The sequence below is a fragment of the Lepidothrix coronata genome, unplaced genomic scaffold, assembly GCF_001604755.1.
Source record: "Lepidothrix coronata isolate B3197 unplaced genomic scaffold, Lepidothrix_coronata-1.0 Scaffold265, whole genome shotgun sequence".
NCBI lineage: Eukaryota > Metazoa > Chordata > Aves > Passeriformes > Pipridae > Lepidothrix > Lepidothrix coronata.
The window spans coordinates 161,340-173,904 of NW_016690445.1; the positions used below are offsets into that span (position 1 = coordinate 161,340).

Sequence of the window (12,565 nt, forward strand, 5' to 3'; positions counted from 1 at the left end):
CCCGAGTTCCCCGGCACCGGCGTGGAGACCGGGACAGAAGGGAGCCCGGAGCCTCGGGGCATGGCACGGCGGCTCGGCTCCGCACACAGGCCTGGGCCGGGCCGGGCCGGGCACCGGGACCCCCCCTCTCCGGCGGGGCGGGGCCGGGCCAACGGCGGCGGGGCGGGGCGGTGGGAAGCAGCGGGGCTGCGGCGCTGCCAGGAGCGCGGGCGGGAACGGAGCCGAGTCGAGCCGAAGCGGGCCGGACCGGGAGGCAACGGAGTGGGGCCGGGCGGGAGCGCAGCCGAGCCAAGCGCGGGGCCGCGCTGCCCCGGACGCCCTTTGTTGTCTCGGTCGCCGCTGAGCCCCGGCCGCAGCAGCGCGGGCCTGGCGGGCGGGATGTCCCAGGAGAGCCTCCTCGGGATGGACGAGGGAGCGCTGCGGAAGCTGGTGAGTCCCGCGGCGGGAGGACCAGGGCACGGTGCGCGCTCGCGGCGGCTCTGGGGGCCGATCGGTGCGTGCCTGGGGGTATCTCGGCTCCCTGAGCCCCCCAGGCCGGGGTAGGCTGTCCCAGGCGCGGGCAGAGCGGGACCGGGCGGGCCGTGGGTCTGCCGCTCGGCCGGGGCATTCCGGAGCCCGTGTCTGGGAGTGACTGTAAGCGGTGGGGGTCCCGGGGCGGCAGCACCCGGAGGGGCCCGCTCTGGCTCGGGCCGGGGTCTGAACCCAAGTGAGCTCCAGCACGAGCCCTCGCACTGCCCCGGTGACTCTGGCCCCACCGCTCTCGCCGCGCTTGGCTCTTTGCTCGCACCGCGTACCGCCTATCCCAGCTCCATCTCCTCGGCTGGCGGATCCCGGGAAACCGTTCCCTGCTGCTGGCTAGGTTCCTTGCTCCCCGCTCTCCCGGTGCGGGCTCCTGCTCTGCCCGGGGCTGGCGCGGTGCCAGGCGCACCTCCCGGGCTCTGCCCGCATGGCCGGGCATCCCATCCCCTCCTGCGCGGCGGCTACTAGAGCACCGGCCGGGCACTGCCCCGGGAGCCAGAGCCGGAGCAGGGCCCTGCTGCGGGCGATGGGCTATGGGGGAGGAGGGCCCGCGTGTCCCATAGGCGGAACTCAGGGTTCTGGGCTGCGACCTGCTCAGCCGGGGCTAGTGTCCCGGGAAGCCCCTACAACGTCCTGGCCGGCTTCGGGGACCCCCAGGGATCCCCGGCCCGGGGCTGGGCTGTGCTAGCTGCCCCGGAGGCTGAGCCAGGGTGGCCCGGGCCAGTGCTGGGGAATGGTCACGGCAGGAAACTGAGTCAGCCAGGAAGGCCAGTCTGCGGGAACAGGAAAGAGTTGGGATGCCGGCGGGAAGGGGGAGCTGTGCTGTAGGTCGGCACGGGGGCTGCCCCCGGCCGAGCCTCCTGCTGTGCCACCCTCAGCCAGCTCTGGGTGACGACAGGTAGACCTACCCGTGGCTCGTGGACTCAGGAGCCCACTGCTCCTCGTGGGATGATGTTGGGGTCGACAGATCATCCCTCCGGAGGTGTGGGGATGGGTGGTTTGGGTTTCTCCCCATCCTGCCAATGCTACAGCTCTGCCATGTCCTAGCTGGGGTCTCCGGGCTGAAATGGAGCCCCAGGAGTGGTAATGGGTGCCGGGTCTCCGGCCAGTCTAGGGAGGTACAGCAAGCACTGCTTCTCTCTGGGCTTTTTCTTTGACCCACTGGGCCTTTGCCTTCTGAGACTACCCTGCTTGTGACCCAGGTCTCCCTGTGCTGTGCGGCACAGTCTGGGGAAAGCCTGCTCTGGGCTGACATGAGGCAGGGAAGGAATTTTTTTTTCTGATTATGTTTTTGGCTCCACTCAGCTGGAAGAGGATTAGTCCATATAAGGGAAAACTGCCTTTCCCACCGCTTTCTCCCTGCTCCTCTGCCCTCACAAGCCCTCCACTCTGCCTTGCTTTCCTTCTTTCTCCCAGCAAGTGACACCTTGGCAGCAGCCTCTGATGTCCCCAGGGATACTGAAAGAAGGAGGATAGAGGACATGAGCCAATCCCTGCAGCCCCCTCACCCTTGTGCTGGCTGGGCTGGGAGCTGCTGGGGACCGTTTGCCTCCCAACTCTTGCCGTAGGCATCCACATGGGTCCCTCTCCAGCTGCCCACTTGTACCCCACACCCAGAGAAGCCAGTTGGGATCAACCCGTGGGGCAACATAAAAGTGACTAAGGGCTTGGAGGAGCCTGGGGAGGGAGCTGTGGAGGATGGGGTGTGTGCTGCTGCAGGGTGGCCCTTAGGTGGATGTCTGGAAACAGGGGGTTGTTTGAGCGCTCAGGGCTGTGCTGACCTCCAGGCTGTGGGCTGCTGACCTTGGGCTAGGGAATACTCCCCTCTCCCAGCCCCTCCAAATCTCAGTCTGGTTAGTTAGTGAGGTTGCAAAGCCCCTTGGGGGCAGAAGCAGGGCAGGCTTGAGCTATGAAGGTCACTGCCATGAGGTCCCCTTCTTACACCCAGCAGCCTTTGGCAAAGGCTTCAGTGACCCTGAGGAGCACTGCATCCCTGCCACATCTGTTACCCAGTGTCCTTTCTGCTTTCCTCTGCCCAGAGGCAGCCACGCTCCCCATGGCTCCTTCCAAGGGTGACAGTGAACCTTGGGGCTGCAGAAGGTGCTCAATGTGGCCAACTACTGTCCCTAGAGAGGTTTCCCTGTGGCCAGGGTTCAGCTTCCCAAGTGCTGTGTGCTCAGGCACTCCAGAGAGCAGGGCTAATGGCAGCCCTCCTGGAAGAGATGCCTGCTGTGCCAGGGCTCTGAGTGCCACTGTTTTGGGTGCCAGTGAGGAAGCAGCCCATGGGTGCCATGCCAGTGCCTTTTCACAAAGCCGCTCTGTGTGCTGAGGTGGGTGTTTGCTCAGAACCATTAATTTGCTGGTGGCTGGGCAGGGCCTGTGGGGCCCTGGCATGTGCCGATCCCTGAGCTTGCCTGTGCTGGCAGGACTGGGCCCCTTGGTCCCTTCCCAGCCTTGTGGTTTCTGGCATGCTTTCCCCCGCCACGGAGCTACCAAAGCTACTCATTTGCCTCATCCCAGCTCCCTGCTGACATGGCACAAGGCATTTTCTCCTGCCCTGCTGCCATTTGTCCCATGGACAGAAGCTTTTCGAGACCAGGGTGCACGTCAAGTCCCAGCTGGAGCCTCCTGGACAGGGCAGATCCCAGAGCTGGCAGATGGGTGTCTCACAGCACACATGGGTGCCAGTGTGTTCCCTGCACCAGGGTGTGCAGGGCTGGTATTCCATTGTGTCCCCCTCTTCCTGGCACTCTGTGCTTCTGCAGCTGCTGTGCACACCCCTCTTCTTCCCCCACCCCCACCACCTCCCCTATTGCCCTGACCCAGCTGCTGGGGCCAAGCCACTCACTGCCAGCAGCTTATTTAGGGAAGGGCCGGGGCATTGGTCACGCAGTGTGCGGTTGAGGACTGTTTTCCTGTCCTCAAAGCCTTTGGATGACTGGAGGGAGAGCCGTCTTTGCCTCGTCCTTGCCCTGGAGCTCTGCCTCCAGTGCCTTGTTTGGAACTGGACATGGTTCCACCACTTCCTAGCCCATCGACGCTGCCCCATGCGAGGAGAGCTGAGCTTCCCGGCTGGCCAGGGTGGCCACCATTGCTGTTGGACAAGCTGGGGAGAGGCTGTGTCTCGGTGCCTTTGTCCTGGCAGTAGTGTGCCTGCTGCAGCAGCATCCCCAGGGTGCTGGCAGCCATCCAGGACAGATGGGAAATGAGAGGCCCGTGAGGATGGAGGGGCTGGTTTCCTCTCCAACAACCCCCTGCCCTGGTGGCACAGTGGCTCCTGTTCTTCCCAGCCCTTGTGCTGGTGGAGATGCCTGCTCTGGACAAGAGCCCGGGGGCTGTAGGCTCCAGCTGGAAGGGATGGCACTGCCAGCTGGCATGGCGGGGGCTGCTGGAGTGGGAGGGAGGGAGCAACCTTGGTCCAGGCAGCTCCCCCAGAGATTATATGTGTTTTCAGCATTGGTCTGCCCTGGGAGTTGATGGTTCCAGCCACCAGCATCTTACCAGCTGGGAAAGGATAATGCTCCCAGTTGGGCCTTGATGGGTGGCAGTACTACAGTTTTGGCTGCTGCTGGGGTGGCACATGGCATCTCTGTGCCTGTTCTGTGCCTGCTGGCTTCATTAGGATAAGAATACCCTCCCTGATCCCCAGCCTCTGAGCAGGGAGGGCAAAGTCCCATGGCTTCTCAGGGGCTCTGCAGGGGGGTCTGTGTACAGGCGGTGGTTTGGGGCCCTCCATGTGGCTCAGCTTGGGTCCAACTGAGGGACCAACCCTGGATCCCTGCTGCAGCAGAACCTGAAGAGCCCGGATGGGTGGCCTGTTAATGGCCTGTGGGACAGGAAGGGAGGGGACTGACGCTCTTGTCCTGTGGCATAGCTGTGGCTGCTCCCAGTGTGCTGAGGCTTGACGCTGACAGCAGCTGCTATGGGCCATGGGGTTTATTTTTCATGAGTTCCATGGGAAATCACCTCCCAGGTTCCCAGCATCGGGTCAGTGGGAGGATAGCAAGGCCTGGCTGGCTTTTCCCTGCAGATCTGGCTGCCTTCTGCCCCTTCAACATCATGATGGGGGCTATGCACAGCCTCCTGAAAGAACTGGGGCTGGTAGCAGGGCTGGACTGAAAGAGGAAAAACAACACTGGGTGCCAGGTCCTGCCCTTGGGTGGGCTAAGGAGCACCCGGAGCACCTGTGAGATGTTCATCAGGGGCATCTGAAGGGGAGTTGTGGCCCTGCTTCCCACACATAGAGGACTGGACTTTGATTTAGGACAAATCCCACTTATGAGTTTGTCTCCAAGAGCCACCTGCCATCCTCTAGCACTGAATGAGGATGGGGAGGGCTGCAGGGGGCTAGGAGGAGCCCTCGATGGAGTGCTAGGACCCTCCCAACCAACACGTCCTGGGGACCATGGGGATGGGAGGAAAACAGGCTCTGCTGTCCCTCAGCTGCTGAAGGGGCTGGCATGAATGGGAGAGCTCGTTCCAGAGCTGATGGCACTGGGAGGGGGCAGAGCTGCAGGACACCAACCCTTGGGGGCTGCAGGGACCACTGGTGGGTGTTCATTTCACTTGCCCATCTCTTTGCCCCTCACATGCTGGAGGTCTCAGTGCCACCCTGGCAGCCCCTCCTTGCCACGGCTGATCCCAGCATCCTGCCCCGGGGGGGCCATGCCCGCTCCCCACAGGGCCTGGCAGTGTTGGGCAGCATGCACTGGGCACGTGGGCACCACAGACAGACAGCTCCTTTGTCTGGAGCGTGGGCAGCCCATGGCAGCACGGCAGAGGGTGGCACCAGGGCTGAGAAAGGGGCTCAGTGGTCAGAGCCGGTGCTGAGCCCTGCCGTGTGCATGCAGCTCGAGGCCACGCTGGACCTGGCTGAGCGGCGCCGCATCCGTTCGGCCATCCGGGAGCTGCAGCGGCAGGAGCTGGAGCGAGACGAGGAGGCGCTGGCATCCAAGCGCTTCCGCCCAGAGCGCGGCAGCCACAGACAGGACGACAAGGAGAACTGGCCACGGTGAGTCCAGTGGGGAGCCGGGGTCACCCACTGCCTCTGCCCTGGGAGATGGGGGCTGCGGTGCCTGGCCTCACTGTGGCTGGCACGGATTTGGGTGAGCTTGAAGGTGGGAGCAGCCTGGCTCCGAGCAGCTTGGCACATGTTGGGGCCCATTGCCTGGATCTGCCAGCTGCCCACGAGGGGACTTTGCTCCCAAGTGCCCACGCCAGCTTCTGTCTGGCTGCCACTCTTGCCCTGCTCAGGTCTCAGCACCTGGAGGAGGAGCAGCAGGCAGCCCTGGCCGCCTTGTCCCAGGAGCTCGAAACAATCACCAGCGTGGAGGAGCTGACAAAACTGGTGAGTGACCATGTGCTGGGGCAGACTGCATGCCAGGATGGACCCTGCGCTGGGGCTGACCCTGCCTTTCTCACGGGTCCTTCCCTCTTGCAGCTGCGGGCAGCGGGTGAGTACGAGGAGCGCAAGGTGATCCGAGCTGCCATCCGTAAGCTGCGGGCTGAGGAGATCGAAGGTGAAGCACTATTCCCGTGTTCTGGGGTGGCTACTCTGGAGAGCCTGGGATGTGGGCAGCTCCTTCCTGAACAGTACCTTTGCTCCCATCCAGCCGCGACACTGGCTGGGAATGTGCAGAGCAGCCGGAGGGATGGCAACGAGCCCTGCACTGTGCCTGGGGATGCGAAAAGTATCCAGAGGGACAATGCTGAAACACCAGCCCTTACTGGGAGTGGGGAAAGCCTTGGTGAGGGCAGCACCAAGCCGCTGGGCACAGCCAGGAGAGGGGAGAGCAGCCATCAGGACAATGCAGAACTGCTGGCACTGGCTGAGCTAGAGGAGAGTGGGCACAGGGGGGCTGCTGAGCAGTCCCCTGCCCAGGAGCCCCAAGTTTCGGCGGTGAGTGTGTACGGTGCTATGGGGGACAGGACCTTGCTGAAGACCTTGCACTTCCCTGGGGTTCCTGTGTGTCCGGAGCACAGAGCCCCAGGTAAGCTGTGCTTGCCCGCCCAAGGAAACTGTGGCAGGTGGGCCTGGGGTCTCAGGGGAGAGGGAGGACATGGCTGAGCTATGCCAGCATGACTCCAGCGGTGGTGAGCTGGAGCTGGGGCCTCAGGCCTGGGTGCCCCTTGGCTTCTGCCAAGGATGCAACCTGGCAGGGTTCTGGGGGCCCCTTGGTGCACGTGGTACACCCCTCCCTGCTCTGGCTCTTGGGGACAAGGCTCTTTGGAGGCAACAGCCTCTCTTGTGGCAGCTGCCTGCAGCAGTCTCCCTGCACAGCTAGAAACATTGAGCTCCCATCCTGTGATGACTGTTCCCGCCATCCATCGAGGGGCCAGGGCTCATTCCGCAGTGAAGTTGGGGGCTTTCTGGATGGGGAAAGGATGAGCTGGTAGGCAGGGCTGGAGGGAATGGGCACAGGCAGTGGTTTTCAGTGCAGCAGAGGTGACTCCCGCAGGGACTGCGTGGTGGTAGGAGATCCCTGCACCCAACCTTGCGGGGTTGACCTTTGAGGGCAAGGGTGGGAAGGGAAGAAGCAGTGGGTATAACTGCAGACAGGGAGGAAGGCATGAGTTCCCCCATCTGCCTCCATCTAACCCTGCTTCCCCCTCCACCTGCCCCAGAGCCATAGCAGGAGGCTGCAGAGGGTATGTGGCCCTGTGCCACCTTTCAGCACTCTCTGCCTCCCCATCCGGATGTGCTGGCACACTACCCCCAGTCCTGGCTGTGCTGGGACATCTCTGAACAGCTGGCAGGGCTGTCTCACTCTGTCCAGCTGATACTCCAAATCCAAGGCCATTTCCATCCCTGGGCTTGGGACCTGGTTCCCCTGAGGGTATGGTCCTACCCCCCTACCCTGGAGTCATGGCAAGGGAAGCCCACAGTGCTGCTAGAGGCACTGGCACAGCCAGGACTGGCACCCTGTTCCCTGGCTGACACCAGGACACCCTGGCCGACACCAGGACACCCTGGCCCTGCTCACATGTGTTTCAGGGACACACCTGTCACCTGTGTGTGGACCTATGCCCAGAACATCCCATCATTTGCCAAGCAGAGCTGCAGGTGCCATGGGCAGAGACAGGGTAATGTGAAACTGGGTGCTCCCTGGATCATGAAGCCCTGGAGTGCCTGGGCTGAGGGCATGGGGCAGGAACTGTCTTCTCCCACCTGCTGGCATCCACAGTGATAAGGCTGGTGTGCTTGGGGCAGCTGCCACAGAGGGACCCAGGTGCCAGCTCGTTGCTCTGTGCCCTGGTGCTGATCAACCTCCAGAGGAATACCAGGAACCTCAAAGGTGCGCAGGGTTTGGGGCCCTGCTTCAGTAGACACAGTGTCCCTGCCCACTGGAGGCAGCAGCATGTGGGGACACTTGTGATTCCCCTGCCAGCCTCCTGCACTGACCCCTGTGCAGGGACTGGCTTGTCCATCCCCAGCAACATGCAGGCAGGGACCTGGATAGCATGGGAAGAGGCCACAGCTTGCATGTTCCTGGCTGAGTGGCAGGGATGGGACACAGTCAGGGACTGGAGCGGGGCTGGTTCTGCTCTCACCTCCTGCTCTCCCCAGGACCATGAGCGAGAGGACATGGTGGAGCAGGAGCATGTCCCAGCCAGGATGCAGGAGCTGTGCAGCCAGCAGGCGGGAGACCCCCAGAAACCCAGTGTCCAGGGTGAGTCCCCAAAGATGCCCATGGCAAAGCCCTGTCTAGGTGCATGCCCGAGGCCAGAGCTGTGCCTAGCCAGCTACAGAACAGTGGAGGGCACATCTCCCAAATGGTGGGCAGGGGAGCCAGGTGCCTGGAGGGACTGCAGGAGCAGGGATGCACTGCAGGCAGCTTCAGGCTTCTCCGAGCAGAGCCTCTTTTTTTACTCACAGAAGTGGTGTCGGAGACCCTTGTGCTTCTGGAGCTGCAGCCGGCCCCAGAGCCCAATCCAGAACCTGAGGATGGTGTTCAGGAGCTGGAGCAGGGCCAGCCCCAGAGGCAGCAACAGGCAGCCTGGAAGGCAGGGAGCCTGGACAGCCCAGCCAGTGCTGCAGAGCCCAGCAGGAGGCAAAGCCCTAGAGGGGAGCAGCCACCCCTGGGCCAGCCTGGTGCTGCCAGCCAGGTACAGAAATGGTAGCAGCTGCCACTGTCCTCCTTGCCCAGGGCTGCTGGTCTGTGTGCGAAGGCAGCTTAATAGGGGGACTGCATGCAACCCTCAGCTGAGCGCTCTGCCCCTCTCCTCCCACAGCTCCATGTTGGGGTGCGCTGCCAGGCACTGGGGCCAGATGGGAGACAGGGGAGGCCACCAGTGGGTAAGTGCAGCCTTTGAGAGGGATGGGGAGGAGACATGAGGGCTGTGGCCCCCTGCCAGGGGGGCAGTGCTGCCCCAGAGCCCCCCACCCCCTGCTCCCCTGCCCTGCAGCATGCACATCCCAGGCAGCCCTGGCGATGTGACTCCAGCCCACACATGCTGGAGCAGGAATGTGAGTGCAGGACATGGCCAGGCCAAGGGCCACCCCTAGGCTGATTCTGCCCAGCCAAGTGGTGGTAGTGCCCACTCTGGCCACGGAGCTGGGTTCTAGGCGTGCTGTTTACCAGGCCCTCTCTCTGGCAAGGTGGCCACAGGGCCATGAAAGGGAATCGGTGCAGCAGCAAACCCCGGCCTTTTGCATTCCTTGTCCCAATAAGGCTGAGAGCAATGTGTGGCTGGCTCTGACCACCCCCTCCCTCACCCGGGCATAGCACCCTCTGGGGCCTCCCCGCAGCCCTGGGGGATTCCGGTGGCCAGCAGCTGCCCTCTTCCTACTGCTGGGAAAACCATCCCCATGGCTGTGCCAGGAGGAAACAGAAAACCCAAAAAGCAGTTCTCTGCTCCCAGGGTCAGGGTTTCCTCTTGGAGCTGCCCTTGCAGGCAGAGATCCCCTCCCTCTGAGGCTCCCCTGGGGACTGCTGGCTCCTGGGAAGGCAGAAACCCTGGGAAGATGCTGGGCTCCAACATGGCACAGCCCAGGGTGCAGGGAAGCGTGCAGGACCTGCCCCCCCTTGCATCACAGGGGACTCAAACCTGGGTTCTGAGGAGAGGCTGAGCTTACCTCCCACCCCCAGCTCCATGGGCATCACTGACTCCAGCCCCAGAGCAGAACCCTGCCTGCACCCTCGAAGGCTGAGCCACCCAGCTCCCTCACCCTCCCCTCCAGAGACAATGCTAGGGCCTGGCAGGGATAGGGGTCATCCCAACCTTTTGGCACAGACCCCAGGTACCCCCCACTGCCTTGCTGGGCACAGATCCTGCCGTCCTCTGCAGTGTAGTTTGGCGCTACAGGGCAGAGCCCATGCCTGGCGTGTGGGGCAGCCTACAGGTGCTGGCAGATTTTGGCACTATGCACTGGGGAGTACGGCGTGAAGGGGAGGGGGACTCCAGGGTGCTGTACTGTGGGGATGGCAGCAGCACCCTGTGCTGTGCTCACTCTCTGCTCTGTTTGTCCTGTTCCTTGCCCATCTGTGCTGTCTCTTCCCAAGCGCCAGTGTCCACCCAGGATCTAGTAGGGACCCCAGCTCGCCTGAACACTCACCAGTGGGAGCAGGTGCCCTCCTCCTTGTGCCCAGCTGGCCCCACGGGTAAGATCTCAGTGGTGCCTGCCTCTGTTCTCTGCTTCCTGCTGGCAGGAGATTCCTGGTGGAGCCTTGGCAGACATGGAACTCCAAAGTACCGGGACGCTGCAGGATGCTGCTGGCCACCCACTTGCTCTTTCGCTCCCTGCCCAGCATCCCTCCTTCCCTCCCTCCCATCCATGTCCGCAAGCACCTGGCCCTGGCAGGAGTGGGGAGAGGGGGCAGAGACTTTGAGGGGCTGCAGCCATCTCGGGGGGTGATGCATGTGTAGTGGGGTCTCTTTGGGGCAGTAATGCATCTTGTGGGCACTGTGGAGAGCTGCATGCATGGTCAGACACCCCGGGGCGTTGTGCATCGCGTGGGCAAGCTGGGGGGCTGCATGCACGGTGTGGCACCCTGGGGTGGGGGCAGCATGCTTCTTGTCGGCATGCCGGGGGCTGCATGCACGGTGTGACACCCTGGGGTGGGGGCAGCATGCATCGCAGCAGGCACCGCAGGATGGGGGGGTAGCGTGTATCGCAGGGGGCACCCCGGAGGGCTGCATGCACTGTGCGGGACCAAGCAGGGGTCGCAGTCCCGGTGGGGTCACCCGCGGACGGCTGCAGCCCGGTGACCCCGCGCCCATCCCCGCAGCGCCACGCTCCGCCGGACCCCCGCCGCCCTCCGCCGCCGGCTCGGTGCGGGAGCGCGCGCAGCGGTTTGGGCCGGCGGGGGCGGGCGGCGCGGGGGGGCGGGCCGGGACCGGGGCCGGGGCCGCCCAATGGCAGCGGGGGCCCCGCACGGCCCCGCCGGCGCCCGCTCAAAACGCGCGGGGCAGCGGCGGCGCAGAGCAGCGCTCGGCTCCGCGCCCCGCCGGCCGCCGCCTCGACGCCATGAAGACCTTCTTCACCATCGAGATCAAGGATGGGCGTGTGCAGCCCCTCGCGCCCCGCATCACGGCCGCCCCCAGCAGCCAGCGGGCAGGTGGGCACTGATGGGGTATGGGGCGAGCAGGATGGGTCAAGTGGGCAGCTGGCATGTGCCAGGGGGCTAGACGCTGTAGGAGTGATGGGCATGGTGGGTGGCACTCAGGGAGGTGGGACTGGGAAAGGTGGGCGTCTGTCAGGAAAGTGGGTACCACAGTGGAATGGGTGCCAGCAGGGCCATAAGCACTGCGGGACCATGCTCCCGATGGGACTATGTGCACAGCTTGGCAGTGGTGCAGGTGGGTGCCAGTGGACAGCCAGGCACTGAAGGATGGTGGGCACTAATGGGCAGGTGGAGGCACAGGTGGAGGCAGGCGGGCAGTGCTAGGCCAGGCTGGTGCTGATGGGCAGCAGCAGCTGCTGACAGCCCAGAGGCTGAATACGGGTGTTGCCAGAAGATCAGAGCTTGCCTGGCAGCCGTCACCCCTTGGCAGGCACACTCGGCCTACTCAGGGCATCTCAGTCCAGAGAGACCACCTGGTCCTGCAGCCTGTCCCCAGCCCTACTGTCCTGATATGTCTATGCTCGGGCTCATTCCCAAATCCCTGCCCTGCCCCCACAGCCCTGCCCCATCCTCTGTCACCACTGAACTGCTGGCTCAGGGGAGCCCATGCTGTCCTGGTGTGTCCTGTTCCACTGCTGTGCTGTGTTTGCTCCAGCCCTGCCCCAATCCTGCCTGCTTGCAGACGTGGGATGCTCCTGTGGCCATCCAGGGAGTCTTGGATCCATCTGGAGCACTGTGGAAAGTGCCCTTCCTTGGGAGGAGGATAAGCCAGGGTGGTGAGGGGGGCCTGGCTTTCCCATCCCTTGCCTGTCCCCAGAGCCCTTTCCCTGTGCCAGAGCTTGGTGCTTGCTGTCAGGGCAGGATGTGTGGGGCAGCAGGGCTGCCCAGCTGGAGCCAATCCCCATCCATGGAGCTGAGCCTGCCAGGCTGGGGCCGACCCCACATGCTTCTTCCTCCCCTTGCAGAGGTGACCCTGGGGCTGCGGAGCACCCCCATCCGCATCACCACCATCCCCAGCAGTGTCAGCAGTATCTGCAACATCAGCAGTGTCAGCAGCAATGTCACCAAGGTAAGTGCCCAGGGGGCCTTGGTGCTGTGGGGCCGTGTTCCACCTGGGCATCACCTGACAGCTCTGGGGCTTGGGGGTGGGGACCAGGGACCAGCAGGGTGGCAGCATGTTCTGGGGGCTCCGGCTGATTTTGATTGGTGCATTTGTTTTCTTTTGGTTGGGTTTTTTTTTCCATCAAGAGACCCTTGGCTTTGTGTGTGGTTGCACAGCCCCACATGAGTCTCCTGCACTCTGGACTGTGCCACCATGTACCCACAGTTGGGGAGGGGGAGCGAAGTGAGCTGGGAGTCTTTTTTGGATCTCCGTCTGTTTTAAACGTGGCAGCAACTCAGGGAAAAACCCATTGCCGCCCACTCCTGGTTTTCCTCCTGGGGATGGACCTTGGCCGTGGCACTGGGGAGCCTGCCTTGGG

At 63.6% G+C, this 12,565-nt stretch overlaps 1 protein-coding gene across 3 annotated transcripts in view; it reads left to right on the top strand.

Annotated features, from left to right (window-relative positions):
• The first annotated feature begins 324 nt into the window (after positions 1–324).
• The window catches only part of SMTN (smoothelin), a 22,468-nt gene continuing 10,227 nt past the window's right edge, over positions 325–12,565 (top strand). For 2 of the 3 annotated variants that reach the window (XM_017835856.1, XM_017835858.1), the window contains exons 1-10: positions 325–429; positions 5,370–5,530; positions 5,773–5,866; positions 5,960–6,038; positions 6,132–6,418; positions 8,087–8,189; positions 8,396–8,625; positions 8,752–8,815; positions 10,023–10,121; positions 12,050–12,153. In XM_017835856.1, the coding sequence (XP_017691345.1) occupies positions 379–429; positions 5,370–5,530; positions 5,773–5,866; positions 5,960–6,038; positions 6,132–6,418; positions 8,087–8,189; positions 8,396–8,625; positions 8,752–8,815; positions 10,023–10,121; positions 12,050–12,153 (1,272 nt within the window). In that variant the 5' untranslated portion in view covers positions 325–378. The remainder of the gene's footprint in view (positions 430–5,369; positions 5,531–5,772; positions 5,867–5,959; positions 6,039–6,131; positions 6,419–8,086; positions 8,190–8,395; positions 8,626–8,751; positions 8,816–10,022; positions 10,122–12,049; positions 12,154–12,565) is intronic. The other variant, XM_017835857.1, reaches the window with a different exon arrangement.